Genomic DNA, 25,041 nt, shown 5'->3' on the forward strand with positions numbered 1-25,041 from the left:
TTCACAATTCTTGCAACCATCCATCATAGATCTCAGATGCTCCATCAGTTCTCAGTAAGGTTATGCCCATAGCAGCCAATGCCACAGAGGTATTTTTGCAGCATCAAATGGTACATTGTCTGTCATGGTTCTGGTGCTTTGACTCAGTGTTTTGTGTTTGTGGACCTTTGAATCTTAGTTAATCATTATCGTAGTATTGCTAGAGTGACTTATGTTTCCTAGTTTTGTTTTCTTACCTTTTATGAGTTTTCCTGCTCATTGTGTTTAACTCTTGTGGTTCTAGGTTAGTTCCCTTAATGTTTCCCTTTCGCTGTGTTTTGTCTTCAGTGTCTTCAGTGCACGCTCCCTCTCTCTTCTTGTCCCTCGCTCTGTCTGTCTCCCTCTCTCCTTCTGTGTCTCTCTTTCTCTGGCTCTAGCAGTCCCAGTGCCTTAGTTTTCCCTATTATTTCCAGGTTACCATGTTTCTCAATTGATGTTCATGCCAAAGATTTATTTTAGCCAACTTTGGGAGTGTCAGCAATAAAGTTGCTGTTTAAGCTCAGATTTTTTTTTCCTGCTTTAAGGTTCTACCCTGCCACACAGTGAGCCCTGACAGTGTGATGCTTGAAGATAATTTTGCTACTGAGGGCACGGTTCTTCTTTTTGGACCGTGGAAGGAAGTGGTCAGTGAGAAACTTTTCATACTTGTGGTCATTTTCACACGATCAGAGATCCTAAAGGGACCTACCAACTCTCTCCCCATGACTCTGCCACCTCCTTGCAGCCCTGTTGGGACATGGTGGCAATACACCAACCACCACCTACTCCATCCATCAAGACCATCCATAGTTGGGTGGCAATCATCAGTTAACAAGACTGTTTGAAAATTACTCATGGGACTACCAGCAGCTTCAACTACCTGCTTGCTGATTTGTAATGGCATTTTAGCAGTTGTTCTCTTAATCTGATGAATTTGTCTGGCAGAAACCTTCATCTCTATGTCTTAGTCTCTGCAAACCCTTCTGTGCTCTGACTCAGCCACAAGTTTCTTCACAGTACGATAATCATGCTTAAGCTTTTGTATAATATCTAATTTTCTAATGTTTTCAGACCTCATCTAAGGCATTGCTCTATTTACCACATTTCTGCAGCAGAGATGCTTTTTCTTTCCCATATTACTTGAAACCTGTGGCATGCTTAATGATGTGGAACATCCTTCTTAAGTAGTTTTTATCTTATTGGGTCATCCTGTTCCAAACTAATTATGACAGCTGTCTGAGATTGATATCAGTGATCCACAGAGCCCCGAGCCACAATACCACCCATGAGTTTAACTGAAAACAAAAAATTGAATGTTTATGACACTAAAATCTTATTTGCATAACAATTTGCAACACAGTGTAAAGATTTATCAGCTTGGTCAGCATCAGCATAACGGCATCTCGTCTAACACCAAGCATTCAGACTGTGGTGGAGATGGAGGAGGAGGGGAAGAGGACTCTTATTAGAGCATTTTGTCCCTCAAAAAGTCTCAAAGCCAGCCAAGTTAGGAGCCACTCTGTAATATTTTTCAAAGTGTTGTTTGCTCTTTGGCTTCCTTGTCTTATGCTACTATGACTTTGACAAATGTGAGATGTAGCCTACATGATTCTTGAGAATGATCCCACAACACAGATATGGTTGATATGATTTGAATATACAAAGCCATCTGAACATAAGCAGATGTTTTGTTATGAAAACCCCATTGGTTTATAAATTACTTTAGATTAATAAATAATTATGAGATCAAGAGAGACTCTAAGAGAATACTGCTCTGAGTGTTTAAAAATAGAGTGGGAGGCAGAGCCTTCAGCTTTCAGACCCCTCTTCTGGAACCAGCTCCCAGTTTGGATTCAGAAAATAGACAAACTCTACTTTTAAGATTAGCCTTAAACTTTCCTTTTTAATAAAGCTTATAGTTAGGACTGGATCAAGTGACCCTGAATTCTCAGTTCGTTATCTGGCTTCCCACAATGCACTTCTTCTTTTCAGCCACTATGCGTTTATACACCACTCTGCAGTTTATCATTAGTTAATCTTAATATTTGTCTCTCTCCCAAAAAGTTGATTCTGTTCATCTGGGTGTAGCGTGTTCAGTGGGAGAAACTCATCCAAGTGACTTCTTTACTCTCAGCTGACTGTAGGTTTCTGTAACCTTATAAAGAGCACATTTACATAATGACTAAGAGTCAAACCTTAAATACTGATCTGTATGCGTTGGTTTACAGTACACGTCCACTGTTAAATGTCCCCCATTACTGATCGACATCTCACAGTCTGAGACGGCTAACCTGCCACTTTTCATATCCTCCCTGGTGAATTTGATGTGTCGGTCCACCGAGTTAATCTGATCTGTGAATTGTCCTGAGATTTGATTTTCACTCAGGTGTCATCCACATACCTGAACCTGAACTTCGTGGTGTTCCAGGGTAGGATAACAGAGCCCTCTTTTCCACTTCTTCCATGTACAAGTTAGCCACAATGGGTGAAACTGGGCGCACCCATGTTTCTGCCTGTAGTACTGACCCTTGTATGTGAAACATGTAGATGAAGACACAGTTAAAGAGCAAACACATTTGGTCGGTGCTGAGTGTGGTGCTGTTGCTGAGGTTGAGCTCATCCTGTAATCTCTTATGAACTACCTCCAACGCTTTAGTAACTGGAATGTAAGTGAAGAGAGATGTAACATCGTACGAGACCATGGTTTTATCTGCCTGCATAATAACCTCTCACTTTCTCAACAAAATCCAAGGTGTTCTGGATATGGAGTTCAGTACCATACCATAGACAAGTACCCTTGTCTTCTGGAAGAATAATAGTGTTGTTGTCATTCCTAAGTAATATGAGTGCCTTCATTTCCTCCATGCTGATGTTGGATGCTGGGGGCTGTGCATTGACGAGTCAGGCCGAAACTTTTATTTGCAGTTGCTCTGCTTCAATGTCTGCAAGGTTGTTCTTTCAAATTTCTGTTTCTGTGGCTGTGATCAGTTCCAAAAGCAGGACTTGTCTTGGTGTCACAGCAAAGTTCAACCTTTTTGAGTCTGACAGACAACTCACTGTTTGGGTGAGTTGTCTGTCAGACAAATTGTTCACCCACTTGTCCACATCCTCTGTGTGGCATCCTTTATTCTTCTGGCTTCTGAGGACACTCTCCATACTTTTCTGTGGTTTCTGATGAAAAGTAAGAAAGTCAAACTTCTTTCGTTGCCTGGTCTTTTCATGCTCTGACTCTCTTCCACACCCACCCCCTTCAAATAGTCGTGGCAGATCACCGACCCTTCCTGAGCATGGTCCTATTGTGGATGTCTTCCTGTTAAAAGAGAGTTTTTCATTCCCATTTGTTGCCAGAGTGCTTGCTCATAGGTCATCTAATGTCAGGGTTTTTAACTTACAATATAAATTGCCTTGAGATGATTGTTGCTGTGATTAAAGAAATTGAAGTGACTGAACCCTATCCCAGCTCACCCTAAGACAGCTGGGATAGGCTCCAGCCCACCCATGACCCTGAATTGGATCAGCGGAAGAGAACGGATGGATGGATGAAGTGAACTAAATTGAGTCAATAGCTATATTTAAAGAAAAACCTTCACAGCAAACAAACTGCAGCATCAGCATGCATCCACTGTTTGATGCCCAAAATATCATCCAGGAGGCCCAGAGATTTCGCCTGCCCTCCCCCACTTCCACACCCACCCATGTGTTCCATCTAAAATGCAAACAAAACCTAGAGCCATGTCTATTATTTGCATTTTGTTTGAAGGTGTCCAATGACATTCAAGGCTAAACTATTACTGCACCCACCAGTGACCTTCATGAGGAACAGCAGAAGCTCCACTGCAGTTTTCACAACTGTGAAGGTCAGCAGTAAATATTGGACATATTTGTGGACCTTTACAATGAGTTTGTACAAGACTTCATGCTACCTTGGGGATTAAACGTAGGTTTGATTGATTATTATTTTGAAATTCAAACTCTTACTCATTGAATATATACTGAAAAAGTACATTCACAATTACCAAGTGTATTGGTGCTGTGCCAGAGAATCGAGTTGGCATTTCACCTCTCTCCAGCACATCAAAATGACTGATGATGTGTGTCAGGCTAGAATAATCATTAAATTAAATATGTACTGAGTTCGAGAGAATCTAAAAGGTGTCTGTTTGGCTCAAGTGCTTCACAGCCATGAATGTCTCTGGGTCAAAGCCAGCCTTCACTCTTTGGTGTCCTTCAATTTTTCCTCTTTTCAACTCAGCCTCATTTTCATATTTAGCCAGAACAGACCTGAGGAAAAATATATTACACAGTACTTCCCCAGGAAACCCAAGGACGACAACATATCCTCTACCAGATTTTATTTGGAATAGTTTGTACTTTCTCAGGTTACCATGAACCTTTAGTGGAGTTGTGTACTTGTAACATTGACCTCTTATTGAGAGAAGGAACATATTCATTCTATTTTTAATGCAGTTTTGGGCTTATAAAAACAAATTTCAATCATTTCTAAAAGATGAATGTTTGTGTGCTTGTAACATTCTCAAAGTATTTCTTGGTTACTGGACTTGATACACACAAAAACACTTGAAATACTTGTGTATTAAATTTCCACGAATATTCGAGATGCTTGTATTTTCTCTGTGGAGATTTTATTTGTTGCTGTAGTAGACTGAGTCGGAGTGCCTGAGTGACCTACTGTAAACTCCCCAGATTGTTGTGAAAAAACAAAACAAAAAAACAAAAATGTAGTGATGTACTGACTATCTGTGCATAAAGTGCATTATTCAGATATGGCTGTGAAGGCCCAGGGCCCCTCTTTGTTGCTTTTAATTATAGAAAACCTCGTTGTATAAACTGATTTGCATAAAAGGAACATCAAAAAACGAGACAAAAATGATGCAGTGATGTGTAACATTACAGAAAAGCTATTGAAGTGACCCTATTAATAAAACTGCTGCTTAAGCTTTGATGCAGGGACAATTTTGAAGAACCTTAAGTTAAAAAAAAATGTGCTTTGCTCATTGTAACTTTAGTTGGCTGTTAGACCTCCATGGTGCAGAATGATAGACATGCAGGATTCGACACTAGAAGGCTGTTAGAAGAACGAGTTCACCTTAAATCTGAGTTTTGGATCAGTAGCTTTGGGCATAATTTTGTGATGTTCACATGTATGCAGCCTGATATAGAATCATGCTAATAATTTTAAATAATTTTTTTTTTTAATAAAGTGGGATATATTTGATGTCCAGCGTAAAGCAAAGACATTTGAATACATTTTGTTTTTAAAAGAAGAAAGAGTTATAGCGATTTTTAAAAAATCGTTACAAACACACTAAAATTGACCACAAAGTGATCAAAACTGCATATTTAAAAAATAGCAGTTTTGTTCGGGTGTCTCAGAGTGAGCTCAAAACTGCCTCATAGTCTCCTTATGAATTATCCTTTCCTTTCCTGCTTCTGTTCAAATAAACGTGACAGTTGTGTTGCTTTTACGGGGAAAGCTTCCTAAAGAGTTAAACATCAAGTGCGCTCACTGCGCCGTGGTGGTGGCACTAAACCAGTCCTGGGACTCCCAGAAGGAACTCTTAAGATTCTTTCATCTCAGTGAGGGAGGCAGTGCGTTGGACTCGGACCTGCGACAGTATCGTAAAAAGAAAGAAAGAAAAAAAAAAGGAGCCCTTCCTCCTCACGGCTCCATTCTTTTGCCTCCATCACTTGGCGGAGTACAAGCGGCGTGTGAGCATCCTCTTCCTCCCTCCGCTGGGCACCGGCCTGCCTCTGTACACTGTGACAGCGAGGCTACTCGGTGCGGCGCAGCGCACCGGAGCGCAGCTGGAGGAGAGCAGTGGGGAGAAGCGAACAGGAGAGCAGAAGAGGGGGAGGAGGTGGAGGACGGACGGACTGCTACCCTCAGACAGGCGGGATTATACCCCACAGTATCCCGTCCCTTCAACATGCCTCGAGGGAATAAAAGACTTGCTGGGATTATCGCGCTGATCGCCTCGTTGCTGCTCGGCTCTTGTGGGACAGGTGCAGGTGAGCGGCTCCGCGCGCCTCTGGCGCTGTTTAGGAGAGATGTAGAGTGGGGTGTTTTCTTGAAAGTCATCCCTGTGGTTTACTATTCCACCTGGACTCACTCAGCTGTAATGAATGAGAATAATATGTTTGGACGGTTGTAAACACGCCCGCTAATTAACCTGCCAGCTGGCAAAAAAGAAAGAAAAAGTCTTCTTCGTCTTTGTTCTCATATATTCAGCAGATTGTTAATTCAAAAAAAAACCCTGAAAAGGCTATTATAAATAACTATAATAACTTATAAAACACATTAGTTTGTTTATTTGGATTTAATTTCTTGATTATTTTTTCGAGTCATTATGGTACAAATGATTTTAAAAGGAAGAAATATTTCGTGTCTGCCCTGCGAAAGCTTTAACTGATCTGACCTGTTTTTCCGGGTTTGGCAAGGAGAAGCTCAGCGCAGTAAATTTAGTGAATTAAACAGTTGGCTGGATCTAATCCGACCACCACAAGGGCTTGTTGTTGAAAGGGAGCACATATCCTCTGGGGATTTACGGCTGTCAAGTTTTAAGAGATAGTGAATTCCAATTGCCTTCTTATTTTATCATTTTTCAGCATTTGATGTTTTCTCATGAGAAGGAGAGTGGGAGAGACTGTGGGCTCGTCCTGGAGAGGCAGGGAAGCTGTGTAGGATCCTGGAGCTTCTTTAAGGTTCAGAAAAAGATCCTTAAAAAGTGATTTCATGGTGTGAGGAGATTTCTTTAAAAGAAACCACTGAACATGTCTGTATAACAGATATAGAATTTTTGTCTGCAACAAGTGTGCTACATCTCCTATTCACTGCTGCTGTTCAGTCCATGAGTGCATATGAGCTGTTAGTTTTTGATGGGAGGAATTTAGTGAATGGTTTCAGGACCTCCACAGTTGAAGTGGTTCAGTAAGATGTCATGGCCCCCTGCTTCCCACTGTAATGACTGTAGTCTACTTCCATGATACTGTAAATAAGGGCAATCTTGTATGTGACATCTCAGATTAAAAAACAAAACAAAAGGATCAGATGGTTTTGTGCACACAACTGGCCAAAAAAAACAAAAACAAAAAACAATCAGGAGGACGACTGTAAAGATGGGCATCCACAGGCACAGCACTTTCTCAGCTGCAATGATTATTTGGATAGATAGTGGACGTATTTATATTACTGCCTGAAAATGACCTAAATTTGGATGAAAAGACAGTGTTGGTGCAGACCCACTTTGTTCAGGTTCATGAAGCCTAACAATCGCAAAGCCAGCAATTTCACTTTGCTTCATATAGTTGATCTACAGAGTAATGTGTATTAGTGGGGGCCTTTATCATCTGTCTAACAATCTGTCATCTGTCCATATTATGCTTCCTAAGCAATGAGCAGGTGTCAGCTCAGTAAAGAACTGTCATCTCATTCATCATGTTTCCTACAAGGAGGATGGGATGCTTCTGTCCATTCTGTAATAGTCTCTATCTGTCAATATACCCACTTTGTCACACAAGCACGCACACACTGAGCCAATTTCTCTAACGTTTCCAAAATTACAATATAACATACCCACCTGACAAACTAAATGAACAGCTGTGTGATGGTGAGGAAGTGAACTGCTGAACTCGTCACTTTCCAGAACAGCTATGAGTCAGTTCATTTCCCGATGTGGACAGACAACATGTTACACAAACTAATTCTTTCTTTGGCGACCCAGTCCTTACCCTAACTAACTCCCATAGCTCAAACAAAGACTTCAGCCTTGGACAAAACAAGATGTTTCAGGCTGTGTGTACTTAAAGTCAAGGTATCTGTGATGACACGGAAGGTGCTGAGGTAGAAGGTTTTAGATGCTGTTTAATGACCAAACAATGAGTTTGATTGAAATCGTCTTTGCTATTTGTGTGTAGCATCAATTTAGGCAGAACAGGTGATCTTAGTGCCAGCACACATAAGCCGGTGGCTGAGCTGCTATTCATCTTTAAATCCAATTAGCATAAGTCATATCAGGCATGGTATTTATGCTGCTTTAGCCTGCATACAGCTGCTGCACATCTGCAAGCTGCTTTGCAACCCACCTCCACCACAGCTGCTTCATTCCACGGTGCTTCTGACCTCATCAGCGTCATTATCTGATGGCTGCTCTGTTTTCTTTGAGCTTGCTTTGCGTGTATGCACAGAGAAGGACAGAGAGGTCCCAGAAAGAGCAAATGTGAACAAATGTAAATTGCTGAAGATGAAAATAAAAATCTTTTGACTGCTGTAGTCCTGACTGAAATACGTTTTTCATCCACTCACTCACGATCACAAGCCTCACCCGAAAGATGGTGATACCTAAAGCGAAATTACAGTACAATACAGAGTCACTTTAAGGTGAGAATAATGCAGACAAATCCAATGATTTTTCATACCTAAGTTGGAAAGTAGGCCAAGAAAAGTGTTTTGTGTCGTGATTGTCAACAGCCACAGTGGAAATTAAAAGTTTTACTTTCTCGCCCAGCACTCATCCTCTGCTAATCAATTCATGAAGAGGAGAATTTATTTTCAAGGCTCTCTTACCATTAAACGTACATTTCTAACTGGGGGTTTAATGACCATTTAAGAACATTATGCAACTGCCGCTGCTGCTAGTAACAAAACAGAGGTCACCTGCTGGATAAATATGTCATTTTAAACATTTGAGTAAATGACCAAGGCTATTATTTTTTCCCCAGCGAAGACTCTTCACCCCTTAGATCATTAGCATCATCAGCAGCACCACCATTATCATCTGTGAGAAACAATCTGGATCTCCTTCCTCCCACACACCCTCACTGTTTGCTTTGTTTCATTTCACAATACAGGTAGACACATTTCTTTTTGCATTTTTCTCAAACTTGAAAGAAAACACAATTTTTCTTTATCTTCTTTTTGATTATTGCACCAACAGGGGCACCAAGGTAGCACAGGATGCGTTTCATCTCTCAGATGGCTGAGGGTAGATGTTTGATTATTTAAAAAGCCGAGGCTGGGACGACAATGACTTTAAGGTGTTGTTATTTTCTAAGAGTGCTGGAAATTCATCTCCACCAGTCACAGCCAGACAGAGAATAAAAAAATGTGCTGGGGGAGAAGTTGATTTAAATTTGTGACTGGCTCCCCGCTTCATATGGGAACAGCCCTGTCTCATCAGAATTTATTACTTTTCAATGAGCTGGTGGTTTGCACAGAGTGAACTAAAACCACGGAATGAAATCAATTTGATGCGAATGTGTCTCTGCAAACCATCCCTGTCCTTCATGCTTCATGAGGTTTAGAGAGCCAGTATGTGGCAAAAGAGCAAAGTAGTTAAGTATAAATTGCCCTTATTTTTATGTCATGTATTTAGCAGATGTGGAGTCATGAAGAGGTTCTGATTAAACCAAGGTTGCACAAAGGTGGCAGTACCTGGTGGTGTGAGCCTGGAGCTGTCAGTCATGAATCTAGATTTATTAATCCAGGGACAAGTAGTTAAGCCATAAAAGTGACAGAGAACTGCAGTCCATCCATCTGCCTTTGTAACCTCTGGGATTTTGTATTTGCCCAAGGCCAGCTCCCCAGCGGACGTCTGCCTGCCTAAAAACAGACCCATTCATCAAATGGGCCTGTCATTATATCAGATGACTTGTTATCGGTTCAAGAATTGGCCACATTCTGCTGAGGTCACTACTCACTGTCACTCTCTGGAGCAGCAGGAAAGCAGAAACTGTAGTCATCAGCTATTAGCAAAACCACACAGTGATTACCGTCACATGACTGCCTGTGAGAAATACTCAACTCTCTACAAGAAAATCTGCAGAAAAGCTGCTAAATGGAAGATGTGATGAGATTCTTAACTGCTGTTTCAAATGAGTGTAGTCTGAACCTTTTGATCAAACATATTTTTGAAATTAAACAATAATAAATAATTAATTAAACATCCTTTTTTTTTTACTCCAGTTTTTTTTCCTTACAGTCCTTATTTTATATTACAGCACTGACCAGGAAGTTTCAACCATGGTTGCTGGAAATAAACCTACCAAAAACTTATGTTTTCTGCTTTGTTGCTAAACACAGATTTCAAACCTACATTACATTTTAGCCACCTGGGGGCAGTGCAACCCTCATAGACTGTATATAAAAGATGGCTTTACCATCAAAGTCTGAAAACTGAAGCCACTGCAAAAGCACCTTTAAGCTGCACTCTGACCAGCATATTATACTAATAATAACGACACTAATGATAATTTGTTATATTAAAAACAAAATAAACTAAGTAAAAAAATAGCAATACAAATAGTAATACATAGAAATAATATCAATAATATATTACACAATATGTTATTGTACAATATATTATTGATATTATATATCTGGTAGATAATTCTATGTGTTTTATTGTATCATAGAAAGTCACAGCGTGTGGTATAAAGATTCCCTGTATCTGTCCTTGGAGTGGAGTTAATCAGTCTGTTACAGATGCTTCTCTGCTGCCCACCCACTAAGTGTTGTGCAGGGTGGTCAGGATAATCCATGATAACAGTTTTCTGACTGCTTCTTCATAGAAGACTCTGGGAGAACAGCCCTAATATTGCTTGTCTATCAGCTCAGAAGGACCATAATAAAGATCAAGTTGGTTGCAACCAAGCCCATAAACTCATCAGGTGTTTTCTTAGTGACAAGAAAGGCCCCAAAGTATTCTTGCCTTGCTGTTGACAAGTCGCTACTATATTAGCACGCCGTGTACCTTGATTTGTCAGTCAGATCCACCACTCTGCTACATCCCTCACTTACATACAATAAACTATGAAAGTTACTGTTATTGTGTTCTTGTCTGTTTTACACATGAACTTCATGTAATGCCAATAGTTTTAATGACATAAAGACTTTCCCTGTGTCACCTCACCAGCTGAGCCACCCATTAACACTGACACGGAAGTATGATTGGGTTCCTTCAGTTAGCAGGTAGCTCAAGAGACACAGAAACTGTGCAAAAATATTGGGATGTTCTCTGCTGTTCTCTGGTAATATTGTATTGTATTGTATTGTATCTTTATTTGTTTCAGACATATAAAACAAAAAACAATATATACACACTACATATATTTTCATTTACAGATACGAATATATATGTAGATATACACACACACACGTATGTGTTCAGATAAACAAAAAATATATAATGAAATAAAACAAAATCGTCTGACATAATGTAACAATGTTTGGTCTGAAAAGGAGTAGGAAGAAGTATGAACATACTTATTAATTCCTACCCCTGCTCAACATCTTATTGATCCCACATAATTCACCTAATTCCCATCATCACATACTCCACACGATACACGAGGAGAACCTATATAAACTTGGCTACCGTGATTGATATAATTTGGATATAATTTGATATTTTTATACATACAATGGGTGATCATCTTTATCGGTATCATATTCTTCCAAAATCAGTTTTCGAAGTATTTTCATGAACTTACTAATTCCTGAGCATTGCTGTAGATCTATAGTAAAACTATTCCACAGTTTTACCCCATAAATAGTGACACAAAAGGTCAATATAATATAATATATATAATATATATATAATATAAATCAAAGGTAAACATGTTAGGATTTAAACGGTGGATAATTGTCAAAAACAATTCGTGATTAACAGATTTGTTGACCTGGAACTTCCCAGAGAGAGCATGAACATGTATTTGGCCACTTTCAGAATCAGAATCAGAATCAGAAAGGGGTTTATTGCCAAATGTTGAGCAGGTTTACAACATTAGGAAATTGCTGCGGTGCTTCAGTGCAAACATAGTGTCATAAATAGCACTTAAATAGACATGAAAAAAATAAAAGTAGGAATAAGAATTAAAAGTGCTACGTAGAAAGATATGTGCATGAGATATACATGAGATATATACATGAGAATAAGAATTAAGAGTGCTACGTAGATAGATATATACATGAGTGCAGGTGGTGATCAGTGCCAAACATGGAATGATGCAGTGACACAGCGTAGGGTCATGTGTTAGTGGCGGGGACAGTCATATGGTTATTGTTCATGTGTCCAACAGCAGAGGGGAAGAAACTGTTCTTATGGCGAGAGGTTCTGGTGCGAATGGACCGGAGCCTCCTGCCTGAGGGTAGCAGGTCAAACAGACTGTGTCCAGGGTGAGAAGGGTCAGCTGAGATCCGAGCTGCACGCCGCAATGTCCTGGAGGTGTACAGGTCCTGCAAAGATGGGAGTCTGCAGCCAATCACCTTCTCAGCAGAGCGCACAACACGCTGCAGTCTCTGTTTGTCCCTGATAGTGGCTCCAGCGTACCACACGGTGATGGAGGAGGTGAGGATGGACTCGATGATTGCAGTGTAGAACTGCATCATCGTCCGTGTTGGCAGGTTGAATTTCTTCAGCTGCCTCAGGAAGTACATCCTCTGCTGGGCTTTCTTTATGACGGAGGTGATGGTGGGCTCCCACTTCAGGTCCTGGGTGATGGTGGTACCCAGGAAGCGGAATGAGTCCACAGAGGTGATGGGGGTGTCAGTCAGGATGATGGGGGGGAGTGGGGCTGTGTGCTTCCTGAAGTCCACAATAATCTCCACTGTCTTCTGGGCATTCAGCACCAGGTTGTTGTGGCTGCACCAGGACACCAGACGTTCAACCTCCCTCCTGTAGGCAGACTCATCCCCGTCCGAGATGAGCCCAATAACGGTGGTGTCATCTGCAAACTTGATTAGCTTGACAGACTGGTGGGTGGAGGTGCAGCAGTTAGTGTACAGGGAGAAGAGCAGAGGAGAAAGAACACAGCCCTGAGGGGAGCCGGTGCTGATTGGTCCGGGAGTCCGAGACATTCTTTCCCAGCCTCACATGCTGCTTCCTGTCCGTCAGGAAGTCAGTGATCCACCGGCAGATGGGATCAGGCACATTCATCTGGGAAAGCTTGCCTCGGAGATGGTCTGGAAGGATGGTGTTGAAGGCAGAGCTGAAGTCCACAAACAGGATCCTGGCGTAGGTTCCTGGGGAGTCCAGATGCTGCAGGATGAAGTGTAGGGCCATGTTGATGGCGTCGTCTACAGACCTGTTGGCTCTATATGCAAACTGCAGGGGGTCCAGGAGGGGGGCCGTGAGGGTCCTGAGATGGGAGAGAACTAGGCGCTCAAAGGACTTCATGACCACAGATGTCAGAGCCACGGGTCTGTAGTCATTTAGTCCAGTGATCCTAGGTTTCTTGGGGACAGGGATTATGGTGGAGGACTTGAAGCAGGCAGGCACATGACATGCCTGCAGTGAGGAGTTGAAAATGCCAGAAAACACTGGGGCCAGCTCGTTTGCACAGTGTCTGAGGGTGGCAGGAGACACGCCGTCTGGGCCAGGAGCTTTCCGAGCATTCAGGTTCTTAGACTGCTTCCTCACATCTGCTTCATGAATATGAAGAGGTGTGGTGGGAGGAGGTGGTGTGAAATCCTCTTTTGTGTGGGGTGAGGAGGGGGGTGTTGTAGGTGAACAGTTTGAAGGTGGTGATGGCTCTATGGAGGGGGGAGAGGTGGGGGAATTAGTGTCCAAAGTGCCTCTATTGTTGGGGCCGTTGGAGGTGTGAAGGCTGCCTGATGGCTCGTCAAAACGGCAGTAGAAGTCGTTAAGGGTGTTGGCCAAGAGCAAGTCGTCAGTGGAGTGGGGGGTTTTAGGCTTGTAGTTGGTGATATTCCTAAAACCTTTCCACACAGAGGCCGAGTCATTCTCTGAGATCTGCTGCTGCATCTTCTCAGAGTGCTGATGTTTAGCAATGTCCACTTCTTTAGTGAACTTGTACTTGGCCTCTCTGTAGCAGTCCCTGTCTCCGCTTCTGAACGCCTTTCTCTTTTCCAGCCACAGCTTTTTGAGTTTAGGAGTAAACCAGGGTTTGTCATTGTTATAACTCACCCTGGTGCGTGATGGCACAATGCTGTCCTCACAGAAGTGGATATAGGAGGTGACAATGTCCGTAAACTCGTCCAAGCTGTTAGAAGCAGCCTTCAATGTGTCCCAGTCTGTGGTCTCCAAACATGTGCGAAGCTCCTCCACAGCCTCGTTGCTCCACAGTTTTTTAGTCCTCACGACAGGTTTGGAGAGCTTCAGCCTCTGTCTGTACGCGGGGATTAGGTGGATCATGGCGTGGTCAGAAAGTCCGAGTGAAGCGCGGGGCACCGCGCGATAGGCCCCGCTGATCGTGCTGTAACAGTGGTCTAATGTCCTCTCCTCTCTGGTCGGGCATTTAATATACTGCTTGTATTTGGGAAGCTCATGGCTCAGATTGGCTTTGTTAAAGTCCCCAAGAGCAATGATGAGAGAGTCCAGGAATGTCCGCTCCATGTGGAGAATCTGCTCCGCGAGTGCGCTCTGAGCTGCCTGCGCATCTGCGTCTGGCGGGATGTAAACAGCGGCCAGGATGAATGAAGCAAACTCCCGCGGAGAATAAAACGGTTTGCAGTGGATAAAAAGATATTCCAGAGAGGAAGAGCAGTGCTGAGCAATCACTGTCACATCTGTGCACCAGCCACTATTGATGTAGAAGCAGACACCTCCACCTTTGGACTTACCGGAGAGAGCGGCCTGCCGGTCCGCGCGCAGCAGATGGAAGCCCTCCAGCTTGAGCGCGCAGTCTGGGATGTTCTCACTGAGCCACGACTCCGTAAAACATAAGACACAGGAGGAGGCAAAGTCTCTGTTCATGCTTCTCATCAGGGCCAGTTCGTCAATCTTATTCCCGAGTGAGCGTACATTAGAAAGGAAGATCCCAGGAAGAGCAGTACGCAGTCCGCGTCTCCTCAAACGCACGAGTGCGCCGGCTTGCTTCCCTCTCTTTCGGTGTCTCGCTTTCCTGGTCAGAGTCAGCAGTAAATCTGCCGCAGATGCGACAAATATTGGAAATAAATCCACAGGCGTTGTAGTCCTGTAGTTAAGGAGCTCTTCTCTGGTGTAAGAGTATCCAGAGGAGTGCCCAAACACAGAAGAAATGCACAAAAGCAAAACAAAAGTAACGCACTGAAGCACCAGGGCATCCATACGCGGCGCCATCTTGGTTCAAATGTAAACAAAATTTCTCTGGCTCGTACCTCAGCTTTGCCATCCTGAGGAAGCAGTTTTAACCATTTAATGCCTAATGAAGTGAACTGCAGGGTTTTTCTGCTTTGTTTTGCTGAAACACTTGTTAGTGACAAGCTAAGAAACCAAAACAGTGACTTAAAAGGTGCTAAAATATTCCTTAGAGCTGAAGGAAACAGCTTTACATAACTCCCTGTGGGTTTTGTCAGCATACGCAACACCTTTGACATAATCATCTAAGCCATTGCCATCTTAACAATATCGATTATTGCAGTGAGTAATGCAAGAGTTGCATCAATATTTTAGTGGAATTAATGTTTATGTGCTTGCTTTGAGCCCAAGATCTTTCCTACTGCCCTGCACAGTTTTAAGGTTTTCCAACTGCTTTTGACAATCTCATGTGGAGAATAATGTGTTCTTCCATCCAAATTAAATACATGATATGGCTACAAAGTCATTTATTATTAAAGGAAGGGTCATATGAGCTGATCCTTAGAAGAATACGCTGTATTTCTGTTAACGTAATGGAGGAGAAGCTGAGGAGATCAGCATATGGTGGTAGAAGGCCCAAGAAATCAACAAGAAAGTGGAGGAGTTTGGTTCACTGCCCTGCATGGACATTCGTTGCCTGCGCCCTTCGTCTTTAATCCATTCAGTGACACTCCCAGGTCCTTCTCTCATTTCATCCATCAGTGGGTTTTCTTTGTGTGTGTGTGTGTGTGTGTGTGTGTGTGTGTGTGTGTGTGTGTGTGTGTGTGTGTGTGTGTATTCGGATTCATTTGTCTCTCCTCATCTCACCTTCACACAGCTGCTGCTCTGTGGTGCACAACAACACAAGTCCCAGCAATGAAGTCCTGTTCAGTCCTGCATCACAATCTCTCTCTGTATGGTATTACTGTAACAAAGGCTGGGGGTGGAGTAGCAGGGTGGTAGGTGAATAGTAACCTACTTAACTGCTTGTATTATTGTATAAATCCACTTTGAACTGCCTCGAGAAAAACAAACTGAAGTTTTTGGTGAAAAACAAAAAACAAAAAATTTGACTGTTAATCATGTTACCCTGTGTGCAGTATCGCATGTATCGCATTCTCCTTTGTTCCTCTCTCAACCAGTTAAACAGGAAATCATCGTCACATCGAACCTAATCATAGTCGGTGACCTTCTCTGTTTTCAGTTTAATGAATATGTAAGAACCTCTTAAAATATACTGAATACCCCAACCGGCTGCGGTAGATGGCTGCTGCTCCCTCCTGGAAGTTTTCTTCCTGTTAAAAGGCAGTTTTTCCTTCCCACTGTTGCCAAGTGCTTGGTCACAGGGACATCATCTAATTGTTGGGGTTTTCTCTGTATTATTGTGGGGTCTTCCTTTACAATAGAAAGCACCTCAAGGTGCCTGTTGTTGTAATTAGAATTATTTAGATTTAGATTAGAATGATTAGAAACTGAATTGAATTGAACTGGACTGAGTCATCAACTGAAATGATTCCTTTGTTGTTCTCAGTAGTGCCTTTTTTGTTGCGTTTGTTTGCATTGCTTTGTAGTAGTGTTACTCATAGTTACAGTAATGTGTGTTTTTATTAGCATGTTATGTTCTGTTACGTTTTGTTAAAACTGATGGAAGGCTGTGTGAAAACCACAAAGAGAAAAAAAGATTGTGAAAGGAACCCTCAATGTCACTTTGTATGAGAAGCAATATTGTCATTGTGGGCTATTATTTATCAGACAGGCCTTGAGAAACAGAAAGGTTTTTCAGTTGCAGGATGTCATCCAAGGAAACTCTGCTTCTCACAGATCAATATATACAATAAAATATAAGTCAAAGGCATGTCGATACAACATTTTAGTGTGAAACATTACAATAAAACGTTATTTAGAAATGATTGCCTGTCACACAAATTATTGTGCCTGAATATAAAAGAATTCACCCCTCGCCTCTGGAAGTTCACATTTTATATGTGATTTAACACCTTTTTTTTCCCTTCTTCTTCTTTAGGCTCCTCCTATTTGGGGTCACCACAGCAGCTCATCTACCTCCATTTTGCTATATCCTTAGCAGCCTCCTCTTTCATACCAACCTGTCACTACACTAGACTCCATGACATTCGTGAATTTATTTCCACATTTTTTCTTCATGTCGGGCAGCTACCCATCCAACATCCTTTCTATTCATCTTTCAACGCATATACACCTAACCTTGCCTCTCTAACTGTGTCTCCAAACCACTCAATCTCAGCTGTCCCACTGATGTACTCTTTTCTAATCTTGTCCGTCCAATGAAAATCTCAACATCTCCAGCTCTGCCTCCTGTTATTCTTTAGTGCCACTGTCCTGAAGCCATACATTATAGCAGGTATCACAACAGACTTGTAAACCTTCTCTTTCACTCTATCCTTCTGTCACGAATCACCCGTAGCACTTTAGCACTTCCACCCACTCCTGCACTCTCTTCTCCACCTCTCTTGTCAATCAATCAATCAATCAATCAATCAATCAATCAATGCTTTATTGGATAGCATCCCCCCCCACCCCACCCCCAACCTTACACACACAACACAGACATCACATGTCTGTGTTGTGTGTGTAAGGTCTGAGATCAGTACCATTACAGAAAAGGTCGGAGATCGGTGCCATTACAGAAAAAAAAACCCACTGAAATATACACTACAATGGGAAAGTACAAGAGGAAAAAAACAGACCTCTACTCATGCTGGGCTCCTGGGAGGACAGCATGAGAACAGGAAACAAAAAAACTCCTCTGCACAAAAAAGCACATAAATGTCCACAGCACAACATTATAGAACACGTGACAAGCCACAGGGTCGGGTGGCGGGTGAGGAGTAATCCGAAGCAAACACAGCAGCCATCCTGCCCAGCGCTACCATTCCAGCACGGGCTCAGACCCGCCGTGTTCCCCAGGAGGGAACAAGCATCGAAGGCGTTTGGAAAGGGAGGGGGGATGAGTGTGTGCATATCAGTGTATGTGTGTGCGTGTCCAGAGTTCAGCTGAGACACTGTCCTTCGCCCTGCTAGGCTAAGTAAACAGTCTTCCAGCCAACCCAGGTGGCCTTGCATGGCTTGTGCACTGTCCATTGCATTGGATGTATTTACACTAATCTACCTTTTATACCTCTACTCCTTGCATTGTCTCTGTCACCCCCCTCTCTCTGTCATTTTCACATGTGCATACTGTCATACTTCTACTGAGCTTCTCCGGAGCATACCTCTACCTCTCCAGGTTCTCCTGTACCTGATCCCTGCTCTCACTACAGATCAAAATGTCATCTGCAAACATCATAGTACACAGACTCCTGCTTGAACATATCTGCCAGTCTGTCCATCACCACTGCAAACAAGAAAAGACTCGGAGCAGGTCCCTGATGTAATCCCACTCCCACCTTGAACCTATCAGTCAGTCCTCCCCCACACCTCACCACTCTCTCAATCTCCTCATGTATATCCTGCACCATACTCAGATGTTTCTGCGCCACTCCTGTATTCCTCATGCGGTACCACAGTTCCTCTCTTAGCACTTTAGCACTCTATCATATGCTTTCTCTAAATCCACAAATACACAGTTGACTTTCTCTGTACTTCTCCATCAACACTCTCAAAGTAAACACCACATTGGTGGGGTTTTTTTTCTCAGCGTGAAGCTGAGAGCCACTACTGCTGCTCACTGATTGTCACCTTAACCTAGCTTCAACAACTCTGTCCCATATCTTCATGGTGTGGCACGTCAGGTTTATCCATCCATCCATCCATCCATCTTCATCCGCTTATCCGAGATCGGGTCGCGGGGGTAGCAGCCTAAGCAAAGAGGTCCAGACCTCCCTCTCCCCAGCCACCTCCTCCAGCTTGTCCGGGGGAATACCAAGGCGTTCCCAGGCCAGCCGAGAGATATAATCTCTCCAGCGTGTCCTGGGTCTGCCCCGGGGCCTCCTCCCGGTGGGACATGCCTGGAACACCTCGCCCAGGAGGCGCCCAGGGGGCATCCTTGCCAGATGCCCGAACCACCTCAGCTGGCTCCTTTCGATGTGGAGCAGCAGCTGCTCTACTCTGAGCCCCTCCCGGATGGCCGAACTTCTCACCCTATCTCTAAGGGAGAGGCCAGCCACCCTTCGGAGGAAGCTCATTTCCGCCGCTTGTATCCGCGATCTCGTTCTTTCGGTCACTACCCACAGCTCGTGGCCATAGGTGAGGGTAGGGACGTAGATCGACCGGTAAATTGAGAGCTTCGCTTTTACACTCAGCTCCCTCTTCACCACGACTGACCGGTGCAGCGTCCGCATAACTGCAGCCGCAGCCCCAATCCGTCTGTCGATCTCCGGCTCCCTTCTCCCATCACTCGCGAACAAGACCCCGAGATACTTGAACTCCTCCACTTGGGGCAGGAACTCATCCCCGACCCGGAGTGGGCACTCCACCCTTTTCCGGCTGAGAACCATGGCCTCAGATTTGGAGGTGCTGATCCTCATTCCCGCTGCGTCACACTCGGCTGCGAACCGTTCCAGTGCGAGCTGGAGGCCCTCACCCGATGAAGCCAACAGAACCACATCATCCGCAAAAATCAGAGATGAGATTCTGAGGCCACCAAAGCGAAAGCCCTCCGCCACTTGGCTGCGCCTAGAAATCCTGTCCATAAAAATTATGAACAGAACCGGAGACAAAGGGCAGCCCTGGCGGAGCCCATCACCCACCGGGAACGAGTCCGACTTATTCAGGTTTAGCCCTCTGTAATTACCACAGCTTTGCACATCACCCCTGTGCTTGAAAATCAGTACCAGTACACTTCTTCTCCATTCCTCAAACATTCTCTCATTCTATATTCTGCTCACTTTTAATTTTCTAACTTTCGAATACTTTCTTATACTTCCTCATTCCACCACCAAGTCTCCTTGTCCTCTTTTCTTTATCCAGGGGTTACACTGAACACCTTCTTGGTTTACCTCACCACGTTACCTGAACTTCTGCAGTCATGTGGCTCTTCCTTACCACCCAGAGCCTGTCTCATTTCCTCCCTAAACTCTGTGCAACATTCTTTTTATTTCAGCTTCCATCTTTTAATTCTTGGCTTTAAGTTAACTCGCTTTCTCTCCTTAGTTTCCAAAGTCATCCTACACACTGTCCTCTAAAAAGATGTAGTCCTCCTGTGTGTACATTGAAAGTTACATTGAAACCAAGCACACCATTGTTTTTCTTGAGACATTACCAATAAGTTTGATGTGTCACATGGCACTCTTCCTATTGAAAAACCAAAAGTTGCATCCAAGATGGCCGACTTCTAAATGGCCACCATGGTCACCACCCATCTTGAGGAGTTTGCCCCCTAACATATACTAATGTGCCACAAACAGGACTTTAATATCACCAACCATTCCCATGTTATTACGGTGTATCCATATAAACGGCCCACCCTGTATATACCTTTCTCCATTATAACAGACACCTCTGTCGCCTTACTAGTAATAGACCGTGCATTTAAAGTCCCTACTCTCACCTCAGCAAGCCTGCCTTTCCTTCTTTCTTACTACCTCCTAACACACTTTTCCTTCTCATCTCTTTTATTTTTGTCCAACAGTAGGAGATTTCCCGCTGACACCCTGTTGGCCAACAGCACCAGAGGCGGTCGTTGTTAACCGGGGCCCTTAACGATCCTGCACAGACATTCTTTATTATCTGCATGTTTGACTTGGTAAAAATTTTATGATGAATGCCCTTCTGATGCAGCCCTCCCTATTTGTCCAGGCTTGGGACTGACACTATGAATACGCTGGCTTGTGGCTCCCTATTGCTGGATTGTGTGTAATTTGACACTGATCAGTAAAAATGACTGGTTGAAGTAGATGAACTTTTTCAGTGAAAAATAACTTTTCTGTGGTCAAGATATGTACTGTCTCTGGAGGGTAAATGTCCTGCAAGAACTGAGAAAACAGAGGAACATGTCAAGTAGCTCTTAGGCTCCTAGTGTGGACAGTGTTTAGCAGTGCTGCCTTGCACCAAGAAGGTTTGACCACACCAGTTGTGGAGTTTGCATATTCTCCTTGAGTGGAGTTTTGGGAGTAAAAAATATAATCAAATCAAATATGAAGTATACCATCAGTAAATGTCTCTATATTTGCAGTTAATGTCAATGGAGAAGTTCCAACCCAATCAAAGGGACTGTGCTCTCAACAAAATAATAAGTCTTGTACAGCAGTGCTTCCCAACCTTTTGAATCCACGGCACATATTTCACATTAGAAAAATCACACGGCACACCACCAAACAAAACATCACAAAAAAACATAATAATTTTTCCCGTGCACCAGGTATAGCGGAATTGGCTCCGTTTGTCCCCAGTATACCATTTTTGCTTTCTTCTGTCTACTACTCATGCTAGGGCCTTCATCTAGAATTTTCTCCAGGGCCCAGGTCAAATTGATTACTTTTTCTTTTCAAATATTTATCTATTGTTATTACATGCTGCATTGTCTCACTCACAGCACGACTATTATATAAGTTCTTCTTCATCTTCTTCTGTTTTACTGGCAGTTGGCAACCTATTTAATTAGAGCAGGTAGTTGTACTGCCCTCTACTGGAAGAGAATGTAATTGTTCTGCACTCTACGCTGATTGCTTAGAGCAGCGGTCCCCAACCCACCGGTCCGTGAGTCGTTTGGTACCGGGCCACGAGAGTTGAGGCTCAGGTATGAAATTTATGGTTTTCAGGGTTTTTATTGGTTTTCAGCGTTATTTTGTTATCGTTTTTATCGTTAACTCGGTTTTCCTGGGTCTTTTCACGTGTGTTATGAATAAATCTTCTTTTTTTCGGTACCGGTACTAGTTTTATTTTGTTGTATTTATCCGCGACACCTTAAAGGCCGGTCCGTGAAAATATTGTCAGGCATAAATCAGTCCGTTGCGCAAAAAAGGTTGGGGACCGCTGGCTTAGAGTACTAATCAGAATGAACCAGATTATCTTCCACGGCACACCTGATCATTTCTCGCGTCATAGTGGTTGGGGAACACTGTTGTGCACAGTGTAATCATCTTCTAAGGCCATGACCATATGTTTTTTAGAAAGCTCTTCAGGTCCACTTTAAATTTCTTTTGTTTTTTCTTTGTCCAAGTTCCACCATTTTTTTGTGAAATTCAGCTCTGGGTTTTGCAAAATCTTGCCGATAGAGAAATGAACAAACACCACAGCAAACAAACTTGTTTTGAGGCTCCATCTTGGCTCCTCATCTTGGCAGAGGAACAACAGTCATTCTAGCAGATGCCCAGTAATGATGTTCATTCAAGTGACAAAGCCTTCTAGTGGCCATAGGGACTGTAACTCTTGTCCATTGATAACTTCAGAGGGAGTGGTGAATCATTGCCACTATAGTTTATAAAGGAAATGGTTACTGTCATTAAAATGTTACAAACAATAGTTGTTTTTAGATCTGTATGAGTTGTTGTAATACATCCAAATTGTCTGACAGAATTTGTGAAACTTCAGGTTTAGATAATGTACCTTTAAAAGGAAAAAAAGAAAGAAAAAACAATGCTTTGCAAAAATCTTTAGGACTAACTTCTTAGCCAATGCTGAGGATGAATGCTGGAGGCAAAAAGGAAAGGAGGAAGCAGATAATAATTTGTAAGTCTGTTTGTTTTTTTTAATATCACTTAATATTCTCTCAGGGAGAATGTCTAGAAAGAAAAGTATGCCATTCAGTGTATTTGTCCCTATTTTGAAATGCAAAAATGATCCATTAATGATATTTTCATCACATACTCCACATGTCTCCTTCTGGGTCCATTAGTAAGTGTGATGTAACCAGCAGCAATTCTTCCAATCTACATAAGACTGACATATTTCATAGTGAATGGTCTTAAGTTTTCCTGCTTACTACCAATGTGTTCATTCATTTTTTTTTAAATTACTAGTTTCAGCATGTGCTGTAATGTGGTAAGGGTTAAAGCTTACAGATACATGTTTTAATTGTGGCCTTGTTGCAGCACAGTTCCTTTTGATGATATAATTTACTGATTGGGTCTGCCTCCCATGAATCCTCATATCAATGCAGTTAACACAGCAATGCCAAACAGCAGTGATGTTTTCATGCCGTGTCAAAAAAGAGCGGTTAATTATGTTGCATGGGAAGGTGAATTTATGAGTGTTTTATAGCTTAATGTGATTTTCTAACTTTGGAGGGCTTCGATCATGAGTCAGCAGAATTACTGGCCTGGTGTGTTGCTAATAGACAGATGAAGGGCTGGTATGGAGGAACTAACGTTTCTCTCATTGTTAGCAGTCAGCCCTGCAGCACAGCATCTCACTTGAGCTGTCAGACTGTCAGGCTGTGGTCTGCAGCCAAAGAAGGCACAGGATTCATATCGTTCTCAGCCAAACTGCATTACCACGCAAACTTTTCCTTTGACTTTCATGGCCACGAAATAGTAATGATTATGGATGACTCAACAGAATAGTCTTATTTCACAACTTCTGCAGGGAAAAGAGAGATAGGAAGACACAACAGGAGAAGTGAGCTTGCTCCAAAAGGGTTTAGGAAAAGATCAATTGTAGCTCAGTTCAGTTCAATGACAGCATAAGTTGTTCTGGTATCAGTTTAGTAGCTGGAGTTTAGCTTAGCAGTTACCTCGACTGTGCCAAAGAACACAGAGAGGACTTAAAGAGGTATGCTTTGGTTTGTCTAGGCAAGTTCATGATTTTGTGGATTATTTGGGGCCATCTTTAGGAATGGCGACATGCTGACCTCTCATATCGCATGTAGTGATTAACTGTGCAGAGACACATATTTAACTGAACCAACTAAAGTCCACTGAATTAAATTTCCAAATGAACTGAATACATAAAATTACAACTAAGTATGATGTACAAAAATGAGTGGGCTCGGTAGTAGGTTAGTTGGCAAACAAGCTTTTGGGCCTCTCTGTGTGGAGTTTGCATCTTCTCCCCATATCTGTGTGGCCTTTCTCCAGGTACTCTGGCCTTCACACTGTCTCAAGAACATCCATGTTAGGTTAACTGGTGATTCTAAACAGGCTGTGAGGAAAGAATGTGATTGTAAATGTGATTGTTTTTCTGTGTCCATGTCACAATACAAGCAAATATTAAATAATCAAAACCTGCAACGAAGAAATAAGAGACACTAATAAATATAAAGACATTAAACCTAGAAGCATAATGAATTCCAATACACATAACAACAGCAACTAAGCACTAGAGCTAAATACTAAGGAAAATACAAAGATACAAAAAATAAAACAAACAAATAGTGAACATGTTCAAGAACTCAAAAGCTCTGGGTCAGACCCAGGACCACGACAGAAAGTATTTAACTTGATCTTTCTTATCTGTCATTTATTAAAATGTTAGATACCACTCAGTATTCAATATCTTGAACTGAAGTGCTTTGGATGCCTAAAACTAACTAGATAGGGAGCTGTACTCTGGATGCAAACACTGGTCTCTGATATTATAGTTGTATGTTTTACATACTTACCATCCACTCCAACCACTGTGTTATCTCTGATACAGTCTATAAATGCCAGACTTCCTTATTATTCACAAGGTAATCCGGCACAAAATAGAAGAAAAAGAATATTTAATTAAAGTGTGCAAAATGATTTGCTAATGTTTTTGACACTCAGTCTACTACTAATTGCACCAATATTTAGTGCAGAAAAAAGCACGTCTTAGTTTTTGCACTTCATATTGAAATGGACTGATTGTGCTTGTGTTTAGAAAGTGGTGCAATTAATCACACCTATTAGCACTATTCAGGGGTTGCGCTCATACTTAGATTAGTAAATCTGGCAAAAGTACTGCATATAAAGATGCCAATTGTTGAGACACACAGTGAGTAAAAGTTGCCAACACTCAACTCTCTGGTATTAACATTAGCACATAAACTATGCACTGGGAGCTTCATGGC

The 25,041-nt window shown here is 42.5% G+C and overlaps 1 protein-coding gene across 1 annotated transcript in view; it reads left to right on the plus strand.

Moving 5' to 3' along the window:
* The first annotated feature begins 5,523 nt into the window (after positions 1-5,523).
* Positions 5,524-25,041, plus strand: part of LOC120742926 (contactin-associated protein-like 4) — a 114,575-nt gene continuing 95,057 nt past the window's right edge. The window contains exon 1 of the mRNA XM_040046455.1: positions 5,524-6,048. Coding sequence (XP_039902389.1) covers positions 5,967-6,048 — 82 coding nt within the window. The 5' untranslated portion in view covers positions 5,524-5,966. The remainder of the gene's footprint in view (positions 6,049-25,041) is intronic.

This window comes from Simochromis diagramma, unplaced genomic scaffold (assembly GCF_900408965.1).
Source record: "Simochromis diagramma unplaced genomic scaffold, fSimDia1.1 OVJJ01000553.1, whole genome shotgun sequence".
Classification (NCBI taxonomy): Eukaryota; Metazoa; Chordata; class Actinopteri; order Cichliformes; family Cichlidae; genus Simochromis; species Simochromis diagramma.